Source organism: Schistocerca cancellata, chromosome 5 (genome assembly GCF_023864275.1).
Source record: "Schistocerca cancellata isolate TAMUIC-IGC-003103 chromosome 5, iqSchCanc2.1, whole genome shotgun sequence".
Taxonomy (NCBI): Eukaryota; Metazoa; Arthropoda; class Insecta; order Orthoptera; family Acrididae; genus Schistocerca; species Schistocerca cancellata.
The window spans coordinates 392444711-392467235 of record NC_064630.1 but is presented as its reverse complement, the minus strand read 5'-3'; the positions used below and the strand labels follow the sequence as shown (position 1 = coordinate 392467235).

The window sequence follows — 22525 nt, the reverse complement described above, 5'->3', positions numbered from 1 at the left end:
CATGAAAAAGTGTGCAGAGATTTTGAAGATGTTCTTCAGTGGTGGAGCCAGTGACAACAATGTCGTCCTTGTAATTGATAACCCAGGGACAGGGAGCAATAATTGTTCCAAGAATCGCTGAAAGAGAGCAGGGGCGCTAGCAACCCCGAATGGCAAGCGTTGGTATTGATAGAGGCCGAAAGGCGTGTTAAGGACCAGAAACTGCCGGGAAGCAGTGTCGAGAGGAAGTTGATGATAAGCTTCTGACAGGTAAATACTGGCCTCCAGCAAGTTTAGTGAACAGTTCTTCAGGACGGGGCATAGGGTAAGTGTCGATGAGGCATTGAGCATTTACAGTGGCTTTGAAATCGCCACAGGGACGAATATCACCATTTGGCTTAGCAACTACGACAGAAAAGGACCACTCGCTGGAAGTGACAGGAAGCAAGACCCCTGAAGCAGTGAGGCGATCCAACTCCCGTTTTACCCGATCACGAAGAGCCACAGGAATGGGCCGAGCCCGAAAAAACTTAGGCCGAGCAGTGGGTTTGAGCGTGATATGAGCTTCAAAGTCGTTTGCACGGCCTAACCCAGGAGAAAAAAGGGACGAAAATGTCGTCGACAAGGAATCCAGTTGAGCATAAGGAATAGCATCAGAGACAATATGACAGTCATTTATGGAGAACCCAAAAACGCGAAAGGCATCGAAACCAAAAAGATTTTCTGCGTTGCTCTGGTCGACCACAAATATGGGAACAGTGCGAACGACGGATTTGTAAGATACCTCAGCATTAAACTGTCCCAAGAGAGAAATCTTCTGTTTATTGTATGTCCGTAATTGCCGAGTGACAGGGGACAGGAGTGGAGAACCCAGCTGAAGATACGTCTGAGAATTAATTATAGTGGCAGCAGAACCGGTATCCACTTGCGTGCGAACATCTCGACCAAGGATTTGGACAGTGAGGAATAACTTCCCTGAAAGGGAAGAAGTGCAATTGACAGACAACACAGAATCAGAATCAGCGTCATGTTCAGGAACATCATGTATGCGGTCGGATTTACAAACGGAAGACACATGACCTTTCTTTTTGCAATTGTGACACACAGCCCAACGTTGTGGACAATCCTCACGTGAATGTTTCGTAAAACACCGCGGACATGAAGGAAGTTGCCGGGGGCTTTGCTGCAGTTTCTTAGCGGGTTGTTTACGGCTAGGCCGAGGCTGCACGTGGGAGCACACTGCGGCCACGTCGGCCGGCAGTGACACGCCGCACGCGTCGTCAACAGTGCCCAGAGGTTGTATTTGCCCGACATCACCCCACGCCTCTATTTGCGCCCCAGCGGCGCGAGAAATTTCAGAAGACTGCGCAATGGAGAGAACTTCATCTAGAGTCGGATTCGCCAACTGAAGGGCACGTTGCCGAACTTCTTTGTCGGGCGCCGACCGTATAATAGCATCCTGTACCATGGAACCGGCATAGGATTCTTTGTGAATGTCAGTAACAAATTGACACTTTCGACTGAGGCCGTGAAGTTCAGCAGCCCAAGTGCGATAGGATTGATTTGGTTGTTTTTGACAACGATAAAAGGCAACACGAGAGGCTACCACATGCATTTGCTTTTGAAAATAGACAGACAGAAGTGAGCACATTTCAGCAAAGGACAAAGACGCAGGATCCTTCAAAGGAGCCAATTGCGACAACAACCGATACATTTGAGGTGAAATCCAGGAAAGGAACAGAGACTTACATGGTTGTTCGTCCGTGACATGAAACGCCAAGAAGTGCTGTCGAAGACGTTTTTCATAATCAGACCAGTCTTCCGCCGTCTCGTTGTAAGGAGGAAAAGGAGGTATAGCCAACGACGAGAAACGCCCCACATTTGACGCCGCGACGAAATCGCGAATCACCGCTGTTAGAAGCGTTTGCTGTTCAAGGAGATTTTGTAGTAGTTGCTCGACAGTAGCCATGGAACCCTGTGAGTCAATGGTGAAAAGGAAAAATCCACTACCTCGTCGCCAATTGTTAGAACTTCAAGTTTAACACATATATTTCGGAACGTCACAACACATATAAGTCACTGAGTAAGTTGACAAGTAAGACATGTGTACACGTTAGCATTCGAATGAGCACTGAGTCCCAGTCTAGCGGCCGCTGCTCGGCTGGCCGCTTAGGTGGCGCAGCTGCTGCATGGCTGGCGGACAGCGCCCCACGTAGAGGATGTGCGTAATTGCGCGGCGGCACTTTGAATGATCGGCGAGTCACAACAGAATTTAGTTCATATGCTGAACAGTAACTGAACTCTCGTTGAGAAAAGTGGATAATACTAAGGGCTCTGAAAGCACAAGTGGTAAAGAAAGATTTATGACTGGCGAGATAGTGTGTTCTATTAGGACCAGAAATGTTGGTCAAAGTAGATTGGTTTTCAGGGAGTTTTAAAGTGTGTGTATTTTTTTAAAAGTATTGCTCACTAGCAAAAAAGCAGGTTCACAATATTTCTCTCTGGCAAGGGAACACAGAGCCAAATGGAGACAATAAGTAGTAGTGGCACCTACCTTAGACATCAAAGATAAAAATCTGTATGGATCCATAAAAATTAATTTTGTGTTGGCTAGAGATTATGTTTCAGTAAAGTAATTCTAGAAACTTCTGAGGAGGGTGACTCACATGAAAACCTCAAATTACTGTAATATTTTTAAATGCAACTATGATGTTGAATGCATGTATTCCACCACTTCAGAAATGCCTAGATACTACAGTGAAGGAAATATTTTGGTCATATGTGCATAGTCAGTTGTGCGCTGCTGTTTTCATTTTTTCCTCACTTCTAAAATGCCTGCCTCCCATTGCTTCTTTGAATGCTTGCCATTGAGGTTTAATTTCCTGAATAATCTCAGCTACCTTACAGGCTGTATGTTGCCGGGCATCGTTGTACTGAAGCAATACTCTGAATTCAGAAGTCTGTGTTGTTTACTTGTGATTGCAGGACGAAATTGATTTTTCAGCACGTCTGAATAAGAAGTATTGGTTACTGTCATTCAGCTATCCATTTAATGCTTCAAAATTACTGCATTTGCGTCCCAGAAGAGAATGAGCATGATGTTTCTAGCAGATGGTTGAATGCAGAATTCTTTTGGTTTCAGCAATTAGTTATGATACCATTCCTTGCTTGACCTTTTCATTTCTGGTTGGTGATAGTGGACCCAAGCCTCATTGCCTGTAACAGTTTTTTGCAGAGATGCATCACTTTCAACGTGGAAATGACACAAAAGTTCTTCACAGGAATCGACATGATCATATTTCAGTTTGGCAGTCAACTAACGTGGCACCTATCTCGCAGATGATGTACTGAAATTCTGTACATTGTGAACAATATTCTGCACTGAACCAATACCAGTCTTCGAGCTTATGACTACTTTGTTCAGAGTTACTCATCTACTCTCATTTACAAGCTCCTCCGCTAATGTAATGGTCTCATCCGTCACTACAGAGTGAGCCTGCCCTGGTCTTGGGGTATCCTCCACAGAAGTTACACCATGCCACTAATACACTTGCTGCAATGACAAACACAAATCACCATACTGTACTGTCACTTTGTGATGAATTTTGATTGGTTTGACACCTAATTACACAAAAAAAGCATCTTGACAGCAGGGCAGCCATCTTGGTGTAGAACCTGCTGTCTTCCCCTGGGTTGTAACATCCTTCTGCCACCTGTCAGTCACTTCTGATCCTCAAGGAACACAATTGCCACCTACTAACTCAATATCACACAACTTTTTAAAATTTTATGGTATTTTTTAGGTTTTCATTTGAATGATCCTCGTATAATATGGAGTCTTTACTAAAATCATTACCTAGAAAAGCTTCAAATTTTTTTATGTTGTTTCTAAATTGAAGAAGATTTTGGTGTTTACGACTGGAGAAAAGTGAAATCACCTTGTATGTCTGAAAACCCAGTGTAGTGTGTGGATGCAGAAATGCTAGATTTCATGTACCGTGTGTCTGAAAGGTGTACCGTGTGTCTGAAAGGAAATAAACCATATTGTCCTGTGGCGTTCCATACACCTTGGTGAGTATGCAAAAGAAACTATGCATTGCAGATTTATTAGGTAAAATAGATTTCTGTGGGTTTTCAAGGATTACTAAAGAACGTTAATGCTGTCACTACTTGAGATCCATTAAATGTTAAGATATCATGATACACATTTTCCTTATAGTTTCCCAAGAACATAAAGCTGTATGGAGAATTTCTCTTGTTTTGTTGTTGTACCTGCCAATTATTATGAAAATAGATCTTCCATGTTATTGTACTAAAATGTCAAATAAATTTTATGCTTGCAGATCATGGTTCATCACGTTCATATAGCAGAACTCGAGAAGCGAACAGTCACCGCTCACTGGACAGAGATCGTGAACGTGATCGAGAAAGAGAACGTGAGAGGGAACGGGACCGAGAACGTGAGCGGGAAAGGGAACGTGAACGTGAAAGAGAGCGAGAAAGGGAACGTGATAGGGAACGTGAAAGGGAACGTGAGCGAGAAAGACTTAGACTTGAACGTGATAGAGAACGTGAGCGTCATCGTGATCATGACAGAGATCACGATCGTGAACACAGTCGACGACATGGCCGTTCCAGGAGTAGGGATCGACATCATTCATCCAGAGGTCACTCCAGTAGGTAAGTGATGTACGTTATTTTGGAAAAATGAGAGATGTGTTGTGAACTTTGAGTTAAGTAATTCGTAGGCTGCTGTGAAAAATTCAGTAGTATTTATGTCATTGTGTTTTGATAAGTAATACTAGATCTCAGTATGAAACCAGTCTGTATTCCAGAAGTTATTCAAGTTCTGTGAAACCACAATGACAAGTAAATATCTGATAGTTGTTTCTAAATAAATGGAGCCATGATTGGCTTGTCTTCTGTATATTGCTGTATGTCAGTCTCAGTGAAGATATATATCACACAACTTATTACACAAAATCATACATATACTAATCTCTTTGAATTTGCAATGATACATGTTTCATATTGTAGAGGCCAGCTCAAGACATCAACCCATTAACTGTGTGAAATATTTGAGGCCTCTTCATGATGTGGCAGCTTCAGTCTCCCATAAATTTAGCCTGTTGATTCCAGGCACTCTTTGAGTTGCTCTGAAATTTGGCTTCAGCTACTGCTTAATGTTGCACCCAGCATATATTTGACAGCTGTGTGCAAACTGGTTTATGCAGAGGTATACCAGGCTGTTTATAGCATACCTGGTAATGCTAATTCTGAGATAGCTGCAGTAGATCATGCTTGCATAGCTTAGAGATTAGTGAACTGAAATTTAAAGTCAAAAAATAGATTCAGCTTTCTGTCTCACATTCTTGATACATTACATAAGAATTAAGCCAGCATATTTCACTATTATTGAAAACTTACTACCAGGTGAAGTATAAAAACAATGTTGGCAATTTTCTTTGTTATATGCTCAGATATACCTTTTGTGAGAAAAAATATTACACATAAGCTCCATATTTTCAAATGTATAAATAGGAGCGGGCTCGACCTTGCTTAACAGAAATGTTCAGAAGTAGATGATGGTATTTGATTGTTTGAGGCAAAAATCACTTCTGTGGACATCATCAAAGGTGTGTTTGGTTGGGAAAGAGATGGGTGACTTAAATTGAATCCGTCATTTTCACACTTTGACAATTGTTGCAGAAGCAGACATATGAATACTACGTGAAGTGTTACTGCTAAAAGGAAATAAGCAATTCTTGCTTTCTCTGTGACTGTTGCATTATATACCACACAGTGAACAACATGAAAGAAGAGAATGCTCATTATGAGTGAAAAAATGCGTGAGTAAACAGTAAAAGATTGGGAACTTGACATTTCTTGGTGGGAGGGAGCCTTCTTTGAGAGGACAAGTATATGACGAAACTGTTTGAAGATGAGGAGGATAATTGCAGCTTCCAATTGCACTCTGTGTAACAGAAATAATGAAGCAGTACATTGTGATGAGAACAGCAATTGTCACTTCCGAGAAGTTACTGGCTACTCTTAAGATCCCATGTTACTTGTGAATTAAAGTCTGCCAAAAAACTATACTTTTGATACTTGGGTACTTCAACATTCTCACTTCAAGTTCCACTTCTCTTCAGGGTCTCAGTGACATGCAGTAGTGTGACTGTTGATTATGCCATGTATTCTTCTAATGAGCAGTACGTTTTGTTTGATGGTATATCATATTTGTTCATGTAGTGATTACTTCTACTGCCGATGTCTAAAAGACAGGCTTTCAGTTCACAGAGTCAATTACTCTTGTGTTCATTGCACTAAGTTGTCATATTCTACCTTCTGTCTTGTGGAAACCACTTTATATGCTGTGAAGTGCACAGGTGCAGACTTACCACTTGAAAGCAAGTGCCTGTGTATGTTTCGGCTTCTATTGGCACCATTTGTGTAACCTCGTATGTGCATTCACACACGTATAGACTTGTGTTTTGTTCTGTACAATATGCAACAGCAAGATGGCGGCAGCAAGTTTACTGTGCACTAAAAGGAACATGTAAAATTCAGGAGGGAATAATGGCAGTGATTTGCAAAGTATTATGGTTACCATGTAGTAGAGATGTTGAGGTGCATACAGGCACAACAAAAAAACTGCTAAACAACAAAGCTTTCGACCAAAAGACATTCTTCTAAAGTAGATAACACACATACGACCACTACCACAGTCTGCAGCCGCCGGGGCCGGTCTGTGAGCAACTGCGTGTGGTCAGAGAAGCAGTCTAGGTGGTGGGGTAACGAGAAGGCTATGGGCGGGGAGGGGTATCAGGGTAGAGGTGTGATACAGTATAAAGTGCTGCTTGTGGGAGTATACAGAGAAGTGTTGAGGACAGGGTAAGGCAGCAAGGCAAGGTAGGGGAGTGGGGAGGAAGAGGAGAGAACTAAAAGGACTTTGCTTGAGTGGGGGAATAGAAGGTGGTGTGGTGTTGGAGTGGGTGCGGGGTAGGGTATAAATGGGTGAAGGACAGTGACTAATGAAGGTTGAGGCCAGTGCGGGGGGGGGGGGGAATTAGTGAGAGTCCCGCCTGCACAGTTCAGAAAAGCTAGTGTCATAGGAAGGATTCAGATGATGCATGCAACTAGGTTGTCCAGCTGTCTCTACACCACAATTTGTTGGTGGACGTTCACGCAGACAGCTTCTTGGATGTCACGCCAACACAACACAGTATTTACCACTTATCTTGTAAATCATGTGACTGCATCCACAGGTACCCCTGCCATTGATTGGATAATTGAAGCTCGTAACTGGACTAGAGTAGGTGGTGGCAGGAGGATGTATGGGGCAGATGTTGCATCTAGGTGTGTTACTGGGATGTAATCCATGAGGCAAGAGCTTGAGAGCAAGGATGGAGTAGGGATGGTCGAGGATATTGTGTAGGTTTGATGGTGGCATAATACGGGAATGGAAATGATGGCTGGTAGGATATTCCTCATGTCAGACGATAGGTAGTTAAAACCATGTTGGACTATGTGATTCAGCTTCTCCAGTCCTGGGTGTATCAAGTCACAGAGGAGTGTTCCTTTTTGGCTGGATGGTGGAGCTGGTGGGTGATTGTAGAGATAAGGTGTGTGAAATCTTTTCTGTACAGGGTTGGAAGGGTAATTTTGGCCTGTGAAGGCCTCTGTGGGATCCTGGACGTATTTGTAGAGGGACTGCTTGTCACTGCAGGTGCGACAGCTATGGGTGACAAGGCTGTAAAGAAAGGACTTCTTGGTAGGGAATGGGTGGCAGCTGTTGGAAGTGGAAGTATTGCTGGTGGTTGGTAGGTCTGAGACGGTTACAGGTCCTAAACTAGAGCAGCATGCACAATCCAACCTCAAAAAACTCTCCAACCTGTTCACTTCTTACTCCCGCCTTGGGCTGTCACTATCCACCACCTCTACAACAATCTCCAAACATCCCCAACCCGTCTCCATAGCTGACAAAACCTGACTCGCAGACTGCTAAATTTACCCCACCCTCATAAAGTCACTCCCACCACCATACAGAATTCAGAACCTAAACAGACATGAAATATAGTCAGTTCTTTCCAAAGTCCTCACCTCTTTCCCCATTTCCAAATTCAATCATACTGGACTTGTTAAATAACTTCTTTCCTTCTCCAGGTCCCTACAGTGGAAACACTTGATCGCCACGAGCCCAACCATTGACTCAACCCAAAGCCAAGCTTGAACCAAACCTGACTCAGTTCACTCCTCCATCCAACTGTGATCCACCCTAGCTACCCCCAAATCACCCCCTGTTAACGTTCCAGAATTTCCTAAACTCAAACCTTGCCTCACCATCATTCCCCAAATCCATCAACATGCAAGCTAACTTTACATCCACAGAAAGTACTGCAATCCACCACCTGAAAACTGATCCTGATCTTCTGGGCTTACCTGCTGACACAGTGTTTTCGAACTGGAGGGATTACTTGGTGGAAGGACTTCACCAGCTGTCTTATTTGTCCATCTACAAACCCTACCTTAATGACCGCTTTCCAGACATCGAGAAAGATCTCCAGTCTCGCCTGAAATCCTTATCCCCTTCCCAGAACTTCTTCCCTGAGTCTCTCTCTCTCTCCCACCTCCCACCCCCCACCCCTCCCCCTGCACCCCTACCTTCTATGTGCTTCCTAAAGCCATAACCCCCCCCCCCCCCCCCCCCCGAACCATGGACCTTGCCGTTGGTGGGGAGGCTCGCGTGCCTCAAAGATACCGATAGCCGTACCGTAGGTACAACCACAACGGAGGGGTATCTGTTGAGAGGCCAGACAAACGTGTGGTTCCTGAAGAGGGGCAGCAGCCTTTTCAGTAGTTGCAAGGGCAACAGTCTGGATGATTGACTGATCTGGCCTTGTAACAATAACCAGCACGGCCTTGCTGTGCTGGTACTGCGAACGGCTGAAAGCAAGGGGAAATACGGCCGTAATTCTTCCCGAGGGCTTGCAGCTTTACTGTATGATTAAATGATTTTGGCGTCCTCTTGGGTAAAATATTCCGGAGGTAAAATAGTCCCCCATTCGGATCTCCGGGCGGGGACTACTCAAGAGGATGTCGTTATCAGGAGAAAGAAAACTGGCGTTCTACGTATCGGAGCGTGGAATGTCAGATCCCTTAATCGGGCAGGTAGGTTAGAAAATTTAAAAAGGGAAATGGATAGGTTAAAGTTAGATATAGTGGGAATTAGTGAAGTTCGGTGGCAGGAGGAACAAGACTTCTGGTCAGGTGACTACAGGGTTATAAACACAAAGTCAAATAGGGGTAATGCAGGAGTAGGTTTAATAATGAATAGGAAAATAGGAATGCGGGTAAGCTACTACAAACAGCATAGTGAACGTATTATTGTGGCCAAGATAGATACGAAGCCCACACCTACTACAGTAGTACAAGTTTATATGCCAACTATCTCTGCAGATGACAAAGAAATTGAAGAAATGTATGATGAAATAAAAGAAATTATTCAGATAGTGAAGGGAGACGAAAATTTAATAGTCATGGGTGACTGGAATTCGAGTGTAGGAAAAGGGAGAGAAGGAAACGTAGTAGGTGAATATGGATTGGGGCTAAGAAATGAAAGAGGAAGCCGCATGGTAGAATTTTGCACAGAGCACAACTTAATCATAGCTAACACTTGGTTTAAGAATCATGATAGAAGGTTGTATACACGGAAGAACCCTGGAGATGCTAAAAGGTATCAGATAGATTATATAATGGTAAGACAGAGATTTAGGAACCAGGTTTTAAATTGTAAGACATTTCCAGGGGCAGATGTGGACTCACCACAATCTATTGGTGATGAACTGTAGATTAAAACTGAAGAAACTGCAAAAAGGTGGGAATTTAAGGAGATGGGACCTGGATAAACTGAAAGAACCAGAGGTTGTACAGAGTTTCAGGGAGAGCATAAGAGAACAATTGACAGGAATGGGGGAAAGAAATACAGTAGAAGAAGAATGGGTAGCTTTGAGGGATGAAGTAGTGAAGGCAGCAGAGGATCAAGCAGGTAAAAAGACGAGGGCTAGTAGAAATCCTTGGGTAACAGAAGAAATATTGAATTTAATTGATGAAAGGAGAAAATATAAAAATGCAGTAAATGAAGCAGGCAAAAAGGAATACAAACGTCTCAAAAATAAGATCGACAGGAAGTGCGAAATGGCTAAGCAGGGATGGCTAGAGGACAACGTAAGGATGTAGAGGCTTATCTCACTAGGGGTAAGATAGATACTGCCTACAGGAAAATTAGAGAGACCTTTGGAGATAAGAGAGCCACTTGTATGAACATCAAGAGCTCAGATGGAAACCCAGTTCTAAGCAAAGAAGGGAAAGCAGAAAGGTGGAAGGAGTATATAGAGGGTCTATACAAGGGCGATGCACTTGAGGACAATATTATGGAAATGGAAGAGGATGTAGATGAAGATGAAATGGGAGATACGATACTGCGTGAAGAGTTTGACACAGCACTGAAAGACCTGAGTCGAAACAAGGCCCCCGGAGTAGACAACATTCCATTGGTACTACTGACGGCCTTGGGAGAGCCAGTCCTGACAAAACTCTACCATCTGGTGAGCAAGATGTATGAAACAGGCAAAATACCCACAGACTTCAAGAAGAATATAATAATTCCAATCCCAAAGAAAGCAGGTGTTGACAGATGTGAAAATTACCGAACAATCAGTTTAATAAGCCACAGCTGCAAAATACTAACACGAATTCTTTACAGACGAATGGAAAAACTAGTAGAAGCCGACCTCGGGGAAGATCAGTTTGGATTCCGTAGAAATACTGTAACACGTGAGGCAATACTGACCTTACGACTTACTTTAGAAGAAAGAATAAGGAAAGGCAATGCTACGTTTCTAGCATTTGTAGACTTAGAGAAAGCTTTTGACAATGTTGACTGGAATACTCTCTTTCAAATTCTAAAGGTCGCAGGGGTAAAATACAGGGAGCGAAAGGATATTTACAATTTGTACAGAAACCAGATGGCAGTTATAAGAGTCGAGGGGCATGAAAGGGAAGCAGTGGTTGGGAAGGGAGTAAGACAGGGTTGTAGCCTCTCTCCGATGTTATTCAATCTGTATATTGAGCAAGCAGTGAAGGAAACAAAGAAAAATTTGGAGTAGGTATTAAAATCCATGGAGAAGAAATAAAAACATTGAGGTTCGCCGATGACATTGTAATTCTGTCAGAGACAGCAAAGGACTTGGAAGAGCAGTTGAACGGAATGGATGCTGTCTTGAAGGGAGGATATAAGATGAACATCAACAAAAGCAAAACAAGGATAATGGAATTTAGTCGAATTAAGTCGGGTGATGTTGAGGGTATTAGATTAGGAAATGAGGCACTTAAAGTAGTAAAGGAGTTTTGCTATTTGGGGAGCAAAATAACTGATGATGGTCGAAGTAGAGAGGATATAAAATGTAGACTGTCAATGGCAAGGAAAGCGTTTCTGAAGAAGAGAAATTTGTTAACATCGAGTATAGATTTAAGTGTCAGGAAGTCATTTATGAAAGTATTTGTATGGAGTGTAGCCATGTATGGAAGTGAAACATGGACGGTAAATAGTTTAGACAAGAAGAGAATAGAAGCTTTCGAAGTGTGGTGCTACAGAAGAATGCTGAAGATTAGATGGATAGATCACGTAACTAATGAGGAAGTATTGAATAGGATTGGGGAGAAGAGAAGTTTGTGGCACAACTTGACGAGAAGAAGGGATCGGTTGGTAGGACATGTTCTGAGGCATCAAGGGATCACCAATTTAGTATTGGAGAGCAGCGTAGAGGGTAAAAATCGTAGAGGGAGACCAAGAGATGAATACACCAAGCAGATTCAGAAGGATGTAGGTTGCAGTAGGTACTGGGTGATGAAGAAGCTTGCACAGGATAGAGTGGCATGGAGAGCTGCATCAAACCGGTCTCAGGACTGAAGACCACAACAACAACAAAGCCATAAACACGACCACCCATGACATCACATTGTGGCCAGTTATTGTGCCCCCACGGAGACAAATCTCTGCTCTCATAGACCAACACCTCGAACCTGTTACCTGCATCCTACTCTTGTATATAAAAGACCAACCATTTCCTCCACTGATTCCCAACAGTTCTTCTTACTTTACCACACAGTGCTCTGCTCGTCCCTAGTGATGCCATCTTCCTTTACACTAACATCCCTAATGTCCATGGCCTTGCTGCTTTTGAACACTATCTTTCTCGGTGCCCAATGAATTCGAACCTACAACGTCCTACCAGTTCTGTAATTTTTAATAGTGAGAGTGCCACTTTTTGAGTTTGGAGGACTTGCTAGTCAAGGATATTATTAAACAGATTAACAATGATTTTTGAAACTGGAGATCTATTTGTGAAACGGTTTTCATCTTAGAGCATCATCTCTGTAAGCTTACTTCAAATATTCAGAAGTTTTGCCCCAGATTCAAACAAGATTTCACAGTGCGTAAGTGCTTTTATAAATCAGTCAGTGTATAAACTGCCACCACTTTTCACACAAGTAATGACTTGGAAACTCAATAACTTATCGTGATTATTCATGAGGTTGTGACTGAAACAGTACTGCTAACACAAGGACAGTGCATTGCTATTGTTGTACTAAAAATGTCTACTTTTTTAATAGACCTCTTATCATTAGGTTTTTGTTTGTTATGTTTCTTTTTAGGATGTTTTTACTCTTCGACTGTAATACTCCTTTGTGGGCTCTTGCCATGCCACTCAATGAAGATTACAATTTTTAATTTGGGGGGGGGGGGGGGGGAGGGGGGATGCACCCAGAGGTGGAATCTGAATATTCAAATTTTTCTAGAGCTGAAATAAAATTATAAGATGTGCTTAATTGTTTTACATGCAACAGTGTGAATATTCTCATGCTGTCATTGTGAGGTGTATTTGCAGTTTGATATTCTTACTGCTTGTGTTGCTAATTTTTTTTTTTTTAATAGATATTAGACGGTGTTTGCATTGGAATTGACTACAATATTGGATGTGGTTGTGGTGCAATTTGGAAAACTCACAGTAGAGGTGCTGTTTAGAAATCAATAGCTTGCCCTTTGACTTGTTGCAAACATTGTAAAACACTTAGTAAAAGTTGTTGCTTATTTGATAATGTTGCTTCTTGTGTCAGATATTCCATGCTATCAGTGTCAAGTTTTACTGAACGGTACAAAAAAAAGTAGTTTTCAGAAGTTGTGTGACAAATTAGTTGGAGAGCGCTAATGTTAGTCAGACTGTAGCGTTGTACATATATTTTTTTCACTTACAAAGTCCTTCCTCACTTCCTTTACTTGCATATGTATATAACAAGCAAGTAACACTTCAGAAAAATCACACTTTTCAGTAATAAATAGCAACACTGTGATTTCTGTCTTTAAACCAAACTTAATTATCTACAGTGATGTGCAAACTAAAGCTTTTTTAATAGCAGGGAAGATGATAGAATGGGTAAAAATTCCCAATGACACATTTTATAAACAGATGCGCTTCCGTAAATATTCTGTTTTAGCAATAAATTTAAACTATTGATACTTTCGTTTTGCAAACCTGAAATGAATTTTTAAATTTTTCTCTGGTGTTAGGTCCCGTCATGGTAAAGGGAGAGGAGAAAGAAATGATAAGTACAAAGACAGTCTGTCAGAAGGCTTGAAAGCTGAAAAATCTTCATCCGAAGAAGAGTGGTAAGTGCAAACTCTTGTAATTATGTCTTTTTAACGGGTCAGTTGGATAACATTTGAGGTTTTCACGTGTAGTTTATTTTCCCTTTAGTTGTTATTAACTTATAGGACAATTCATTGTATCATGTTAAAATTTAGATACTAACAACATATTAAAATACTTACTTTTCCATTTTGGGTGAGATACATAACTGAAAGAGGGACATTTGTTTACAGATGTGGCATGATTGTATCTTTAGATGGTAATTGGTTAATTACTGTGATTTATGCCATGTGTCATATATGGACTATCTACTTTCAGTTGTTATTTCTCAGTGCGATGATGAAGTCTAATGGAAGCTGTATTGTTGATGCACATATGAGAGGGAGTCAAATGAAAACCCTAAAAGTTTAATTAAAAATTAACTTTTTGTGTCATTTTCTGTAAGTTGGCAGTACTGTTACCAGCGATGTAAGGAATCCTCTACTGGTGTTGCATATTACGGATATGTGAAACACGGCCACAATACCAGTTTAAAATGGCTGCCCCACTTGTGACATGCACAAGAGAAGAACAGTGTTCTGACACGTTTCCAGAGCAGTGAAGGTATGAAGCCTATTGAGACCCAGTGGTGAATGAAGGAAGATCCATGGTGGTGGTGCACATCTATTCCTGCAGCAAGTGTACGAGTGGAGTAGGAATTTCGGAAATGTTGTGTCTTCTGTGACACACACTCAGTGCCCAGGTTAGGTCCACCGCATTGTGACTCCAGCGTCTACTGCAGCAGTTGAAACCATAGTGGTGGGAAATCACTGTGTGATGGTGGTTGAAATTCCTGCAAATATGAACATTAGTTATGGCTCAGCACATCACATCATGAAGTTCTTAGGTTTCACAAAGTGTCTGCAAGATAGTTTCCACTGCAGATCGCCTCAGAACTGAAAGAATGGCACGTTGACACCTGTGAAGAACTTTTGTGGTGCTTTGAAGCAGAAGGTGATGACTTCACCATGAGAATTATAACAGGAGACGAAACCAGGATACACTATCATCAATCTGAAACAAATAGAGCAGCAATGAATGCTGCCATTCCTCATCACCACTATCCAAGATGTTCCGTGCTCCGTATGCAGCCATCTGCAGGAAAAGAGTTTTGCTGACTCTCTTTTTGGATGAATGAGATTCCCACCCACCCCTCCTTCCCCAAACATCACATTGCTAAGCCTCACACTGCCTGTACAACACTTGCAACCATTGATGACCTGCATTTTGATACTCTGTTACATCCACTCTACCCACCAGACCTCCTTTGCACGTTTTGACCACTCAGAGGCAAAGGGAGGAAAGAAATTTTATTCCAATGTAGAGTTGCGGCAGGAGTTGCGCAAGTGGGTGCTTTTTTTAATATATCCAGAGGCATGAGTGTAAAAAAAAAAATTAAAGAAAAGTTCAAGGTTTTAATTTGACTCCTCTCATACAAGGTGCATCAGAAAACTCCTGTGAATGGTGTCTGGTCTCAGAAAATAAAGGGAACAAGAATTACAAACAAAATACTTTTATCGTTAGCTGCAACACATTTCTGACATCTGTTGTCAAGCCAAACGATTCCACAAGAAACGTTATACCATGTGACTTACTGGCTTCAGGCTCGCTCCTTGATTGGTCCCAGAATTTATATTCCCCTATCAATTCTCACTTCTTGTATGTGGTTTGTGTATGTGAAAAATTGTTGCAGTATTGGGGAATTGTCTTCCTCTGTAGATATTTTGTAAACAATTTTGCAATTTTTATTGCATTGCATTGTCTCCCAGTTTAAACACTTCCATAGGAACGCTGTCATCAGAGTCCAGTTCTTTCTTCGGCCCTCAAATGTTCCAATACATTTCAGCTAGGATTTGTTCCTGAACATCATCTCTTGAACTATATTTTTTTTTAAAAGAAAGTCATTAGAGCTTGTACAGTCTTTTCTACCAACATAAACTTTTGTTTTTCTTCATACATACAGTGTTTCCAGGGGGTATACACACACACGAGTCTACCGACAGCAAAATGTGTCAAAGGCTGTGGGACGAAGACTGCAATACCTTGTAACAACAAACTGCTTTCTATGAACATGACGTCACAACTGTTTACATTTCTGACAGGTCGTGGGAAAATATTGCAATTCGTGGTTTGAGAAGCGTTACTTTTATGCTAGATGTATTTTGTTATGTTTGAGAATGTGTGGTAAATTTCTTAAATCATGAAGTGTTTTGACTCTCATACAAACTTAACACTTTGAGGACAGCCATGTAGAAGAATTTTGGGCCCAGAAGACCAGACATTTTTGCCATAATTTAAAACTTTACTGGCACATTTGTGTTTGATGTATCTTAAATGGCAACATATGCTAAAAAATACCAATAATATGTGGGACTGCTTAGCTTCTCTTGTAGCTATACTGTATGTATATTAATTTAGACCATTAACTTCTGCTATTTGTGTGTTCGCACTACTTTACAATCACGTCAGCATTGGCTGACTACATCATGGGTACTATGCTCTGAATATCTTGTCATTGGCTGGTGAGATCATGTGATGTGAGCTGAGATTGACTGACAAAAGCACATCACAATCATGGTTTCAGTGCTTTGGAAGCTGCCATGCTTTATTTGGTGGAATTCGTTTTTATACTTATATATGAGATCTGTTCAAAAAATTCTGGAACCTTGTCCACAAGTTTTTTCTAGGCTTACATTTTACATATTATGCATGGTCTCTTTTGAAATACTCTCCTCCACAATTGACACACCACTTCCGGAAGCAGTCTTGGTTCTCCCCTTGCGTGAAGTTCCATCAGAAATTTGTCTTTTATCTCGTCCATCATTGCAAATCTTCGTCCTTTCAACGGGATTCTCAACTTTGGAAATTAAAAAAATTGCATGGGGAGTTGCATCAAGAGTACAGAGGATGAGCCAGAAATGACCTACCCCCCCGCCCCCCAGTAGTCATGCACCAGCAGGGATAAATGTGCGGGTGCATTGTTGTGATGCGAGAGCCATGAATTGTCTTGCCACATTTCAAGCCGTTTCTGTCTCACATTTTCTTGTAGGCATCACAACAGGTCCTGATCCATCGATTAACAGTTTGTCCTTGTGGCTCAAGTTCATCAAGAACTAATCCTTCAAAATCTGAGAAAACTATCAGCATGGCTTTGACATTTGACCTGACCTTACGAGCTTTTTTTGGTCTTAGAGAACCTTTACAAACCCATTGTGGAGATTGAGCCTTGGTCTCAACATCATAACCATAGACCCATGTCCCATCACCAGTTATGATTCTCTTAAGGAATATCTCATTCTCATTTGCATGATCCAAAAGCTCTTTACAGATTGCAGGGCAAAGGTCTTTTTGGTTTTGACTCATGAGCCATGGGACGAATTTGGTGGCAACACGATGTATTCCAAGATGCGGTGTGAAGATTTCATGAAATGATTCAACTGATATATTACGCTCTTCTGCAATCTCTCGAACAGTTAGTGTTTCATAAGCACACACAATTTCATTGATGTTCCTGACATGTGCATTGTCGGTAGACATCGAAGGGCGTCCTGAATGTGAGGGTCCTTATTAACTTACCTCTGGCCATTTTAAACTGTATGAACCATTTGTAACACTTGAGTACTGCTTAGGCAGTCATGACCATGGCTTTCCTGCATGATTTGGTGTGTCTCTGTGAAGTTTTTCTTGAGTTTCATGCAAAATTTAATGCAGACGCATTGCTCCTCTAACTCTGCCGTCTCGAAAGTTGCAGATTTTGTCAAACAATGTCCTGCTGAATACAGCACTGAACAGTAATTAACAGACATACAACAATGTAACTTCTGGCAGTTACATATTAAACACAAGCGTGTGCAGGGATGCCAGCTGCATTTCTCTCCAACACACTATTGGTGCAAAATTATGAATGTTCTGGATTTTTTTTTAAAGCAGACCTCATAATATAAAAATATGCAATGTACATGTTACCACACATCAAAGCTCTTTCAAAAACGTGTTTTTTGCTGGGTTTTGTTTCCTAAGATGCCAGGAAGTTCTATGCCAGTATGTAAAATATTTACCATTCAAAGGATTGTTAAGGTTTACAGCTTTGAGGAAAAGTATATTGTCACTTCATCTGCAGTATAGTGTGTTATCAGTGAGGAAAAGGTGTATTTTTAACAGGGAAATAGTTTCAACTGTGAAGGCTCTCCATAGTGTCCTGTTCTGAGCATCTTTCTTCATCTGTTTGTATATTTTTCCTCTTCTGTTGTCACCTATCATTCCAGTTCTCTTCCTGCCACTTCTTCTCATTCCTTCCACTTTTCCTTCTACAATTGTTTGTTGTAGACAATTCCTATATAGTACCTGTCCCAGCCAACATTTTTTCCCTTTCCTGATTCCTTTCAGAATCTTTTTTTTTTCTGATAATTTTCTTCAATACTACTTCATTCTCAAGTCCGCCAGTCCACTCCTTAAGCATTCTTCTCCATAGGTACATTTCAGAGCTTTCTAAATATCTATATTTTCTCTTTTCATCTGTCCCTGATTCACTGCTGTACAGCACTATACTCCAGGCATAACATTCGGGAAATCTTTTCCTTGGCTCCACTGGAATTCTTCTAGATGTTAATAACTACTTCACCTTTTCAAATTTTGCATTTTTCATCAAATTTAATTATTGGGTCAAAGCTAGTGATTTTTTGTCAGATAGTTTTATTTTTTGTTAAATTTGATTTTCTTTTCCTCTCTCTCTCTCTCTCTCTCTCTCTCCCCCTTTTTTTTTTTTTTTTTTTTTTTTTTAATTCTGTGTGTTTTTAATAATTTCAGTGGTGTTTTCCTCGTTGCATCAAAGTTTGTGATGCAGGAATGAGCTGTCAGTTTAAGGTTATACCTGAACCACAGCCTGAGGAGATTAGAATCCAAAATACAATTCTGACATTCAGTGACTTTCAGTTGTAATAGTAAATGCCGTCTTCAGATTATAACATTTTTATGCAGCAAATTCCACAATATCTCATAAAAAATTGGTTATTTCACTGAAAACTGCGATATTTGTCACGTTATCATTTCCATGAAATTTTCCTGTCCATACGAATAATTCATGAAAGCCTAACAATATTTTAAGTCAGAGTATGAAATTTTAGGCATGGGATAGGGAAAATAGAAAATATGAAAAGGGAAATACGAAGGCTCAGGCTAGATATCGTGGTTGAAATGAAGTGGAAAGAAGATTAGGACTTCTGGTCAGATAAATATAGGCTAATGTCAACAGTTACAGAAAATGGTATAATGGTAGTAGGATTCGATATGAATAGGAAGGTAAGGCAGATAATTACTGTGAACAGTTCAGTGCTAGGGTTATTCTTATCAGAATCAACAGCAAACCAATAGTTTGGGTGTACATGCTGACATCACAAACTCAAGATGAAGAGTTAGAGAAAGTACATGAAGACACTGAACAGATATTCAGTACGTAAATGGAGAAGATAATCTAACAATCATGAGGGAAGGAATACAAGAAACGGTTACGGGAGAATATTTGCTTGGTGGTAGAAATGAGAGAAGAGAGAGACTAATATGGTTCTGCAATACATTTCAGCCAGTAATACATTTTCCAAAAATCACAAGAGGAGGTGGTACACTTGCAGAAGACCTGGTGATATGGGAAGTTTGCAGCTGGATTACATCTTCATCAGACTGAGATTCTGAAATAAGATAAGGATTTTAATTCATACTTAGGTATTGAAATAGACTTCTGACCCCAATGATAAAGAGTAGCCTGAAATTTTAGGAGATGAGTTCAGAAGAATCAATTTACAAAGAACTGGGATACTAAAGAATGCTAAGATAAGGGTTATGTTCTCTGAGGTTATAAATAGTGCAATAATGAGTACCAAAGCAGGCATTTCAGTTGAAGAGGAGTGGATGTCTCTAAAAAGGACAGTGACACAAGCTGGACATACGAACATACGAAGTAGGAAGATAACTGAAGAAACTGTGGGCAACAGAAGAAATAGTTCAATTAGATTGTTACTTGCCATAAAGAAGACATATTAGGTTGCAGACAGGCACAATTAAGACACTTACACAAAGCAATGGCTGAAAGCTTTATGTGACTGTCTTTTACATTCAGAAAATTTTCACATTCAGAAAATTAAGGCCACAGGGAGGCAGCTCTGATGTTGCGAAGACTTTAGAAAAATTGACATACATTTTCGACCTGGAAAAAGCAAACATCTGAAATGGTGCAAGATGTTGGAAATTCTGAGGAAAACAGGAGTAAGCTAAAGGGAAAGACGGATAATATATAACATGTTCAAGAACTGAGATTGTACAAAAATGAGGACCAAGAATGAAGGGATCAGGGTAAAAAAAGGTGGAAGACAAGTTTGTAATCTTTTGTCCCTACTATTCAATCTACACATCAAAGAAGCAATGGCAGAAATTTAAAAAAGTTCAAGAGTTTCTTTAAAATTCATTTTGAAAGGATATTAATGATAAGATTTGCTGATGGCACTGCTGTCTTCAATAAAATGAAGTGGAATTACAGGGTGTGTTGAATGGAATTAACAGTTTGAGTACAGAACGTAGTTTAAAAGTAAATGGAAGAAAGATAGCAGTAATGAGGAGTAGCAGAAATGAAATAGCTATAAACTTAACGTAAAATTGTGGACCACGAAGTAAAGGAATTCTGTTTCTTTGGAAATCAAATAACACATGATGTAAAAGACAAGGGCGACATAAAAGCAGATTGGGACAGACAAAGGGTGCATTTTTGTCACAAGAGAAGTCTGCTAATATCAAACATCAGTCTCATTATGAGGAAGAAATTTCTGAAAATATTTGTTTGCAGCACAGCACTGTATAGTAACTCAAGGAGGAAGAAAATTAAAGTGTTTGAAATTTGATACTATAAAAGATGGACTGCTGCAGAATTGGCAAAGAAATGAACTATGGAAAACACTGAAAAGGGTCAGAATGTTAGAACTTGTGTTAAGACACCAGGGAGTAACTTACATGGTACTAAAATGAGCTGTGAAGGTTAAAAATTGTAGGGAAAGACATAGATTGAAATGTATCTATCAGATAATTGAGAATGTTCAGTGTAAGTGCTACTCTGTGTTGAAGAGGTTAGCACAAGATAGTAATTCATGGCGGACATCATTGAACCACTTGGAAGACTGGTGACTAAAAATAATCTTCTTGAGTATATGTCTGCCATCACATGTTTCAATCTTCTCTACCTCTCTCTCTCCTGTCTTGCCGTCTCTTTCCCTTTCCAACATTCCATTCCTGTCTCCCCTTCTCTTTCCCACCTCTCCCTTTGTCTCTCCCTCTACGCTCTGTCCTTTCTGTCTCCATTTTTCTTGTGCCTCTCCCATTTCCTGTTATCTCTTAACACTTCCATTTCCATCTCTTACACTATGTCTTCCACTTAAGGCTCTCCAGCCTCTGCCATTAATTGTACATTCCCTTTCTTTAGCTTATTGTTTCAAGCCCATCCCTCCCAATGTATTGGGTCAGGCATGTATGTATAAGGAAAAGTATAAGTAACAGCCATGATGGCATTCTGTATACTAACTGGCATGATGTATGTGTACTTCTACTTGCGACAGATGAATATGAATATGTACTTAGTATTTAGAAAGGAGATTCTGAATTTTTGTGGTCCTATCACGTTTTCTTGCTATTTACAGTTGTGATTTTGACATTGAAGAAGATGAAGATGAAGAACAAATTATTGAAAAGAGAAGGAAACAGCGGGAGGAACTACTAAGAGTGAGTAAAATCTTATTCGGAGATTACCTTATATTAAATGTCAGCAGACCCAGCCAGGTTGCCAAGCATATTAAAGCACCTGATTATAGGACGTGGCAAGGTATACTTGCTCCAGTTAGAATGCGCCTCACCGATTAATTATGAGGGCTGGTGTTCTGGTCAGCCTGAATGTAGTTTTTAGTCTGTTTCCAGTGCTTTAGTTAAGATGAGAATTTTTTTTTGAGAGAACTCTCTTGCTTACACGGTGTGGTACCTGTTATTATTATTATTATTATTATTATTATTATTATTATTAGTATTAGTGTGATACAAGTAATAAATATGATCAGTGCTGTCTAAGCCTAAGAAGTTGTGCATGGTGTTTCTAAAATAATTCTGGAGTTGTATCATAAATGTACCAGAGGACAGTTTTAGAGCTGTAAGTTTTTCACTGAAAGAAGAACATAGTGGTTAAGACACTGAAATTACATTCAGAAGGGCCAGGGCTAAATCCCCATCTGATCATTCAGATTTAGGCTTTCTGTAATCTCCCTGAATCTAGTAATGCAAACACCTTACAATTTCCAATGAAATCTGCTCTTTCGTCATCCATTTTCAGTCTGAATTTATGCTTCATTCCTAATGACTTCATTGTTAAATAGATATTAAACATAAATATTATGTAAAGGGTAGAGGGTAGATTACCACACACTATAAAGATGAAGTGTTGACTTGCAGACAGGCACAGTAAAAAGACTGTTACTCACTGAGCTTTTGGCCAAAAGTTAACTTCAGAAAAGAAACACACACACACACACACACACACACACGTATGCACGCCTCACACTTGCATTACCATTCTCTTCGACAGCTGTGGCCTGGACTTAGTATTGTTTATATATATATATATAACTACCCACTTGTAAAGGAGAATTTACTGTAGCTCTCATTGAATTAATTCTAGACTGGCCTTGGAATACCTCATGCTTTAAGAGTTCTATTTGTCAACATATTTGGTACTAATTAGTAGCTGTCTGTCTGTGAACATTTTGTGACTGATT

The 22525-nt window shown here is 40.4% G+C and overlaps 1 protein-coding gene across 1 annotated transcript in view; it reads left to right on the top strand.

Moving 5' to 3' along the window:
* Nucleotides 1–22525, top strand: part of LOC126188230 (serine/threonine-protein kinase PRP4 homolog) — a 135009-nt gene that overhangs the window by 56125 nt on the left and 56359 nt on the right. Inside the window, exons 6-8 of the mRNA XM_049929782.1 lie at nt 4323–4659; nt 13610–13708; nt 21404–21485. Of these exons, the coding sequence (XP_049785739.1) occupies nt 4323–4659; nt 13610–13708; nt 21404–21485 (518 nt within the window). The remainder of the gene's footprint in view (nt 1–4322; nt 4660–13609; nt 13709–21403; nt 21486–22525) is intronic.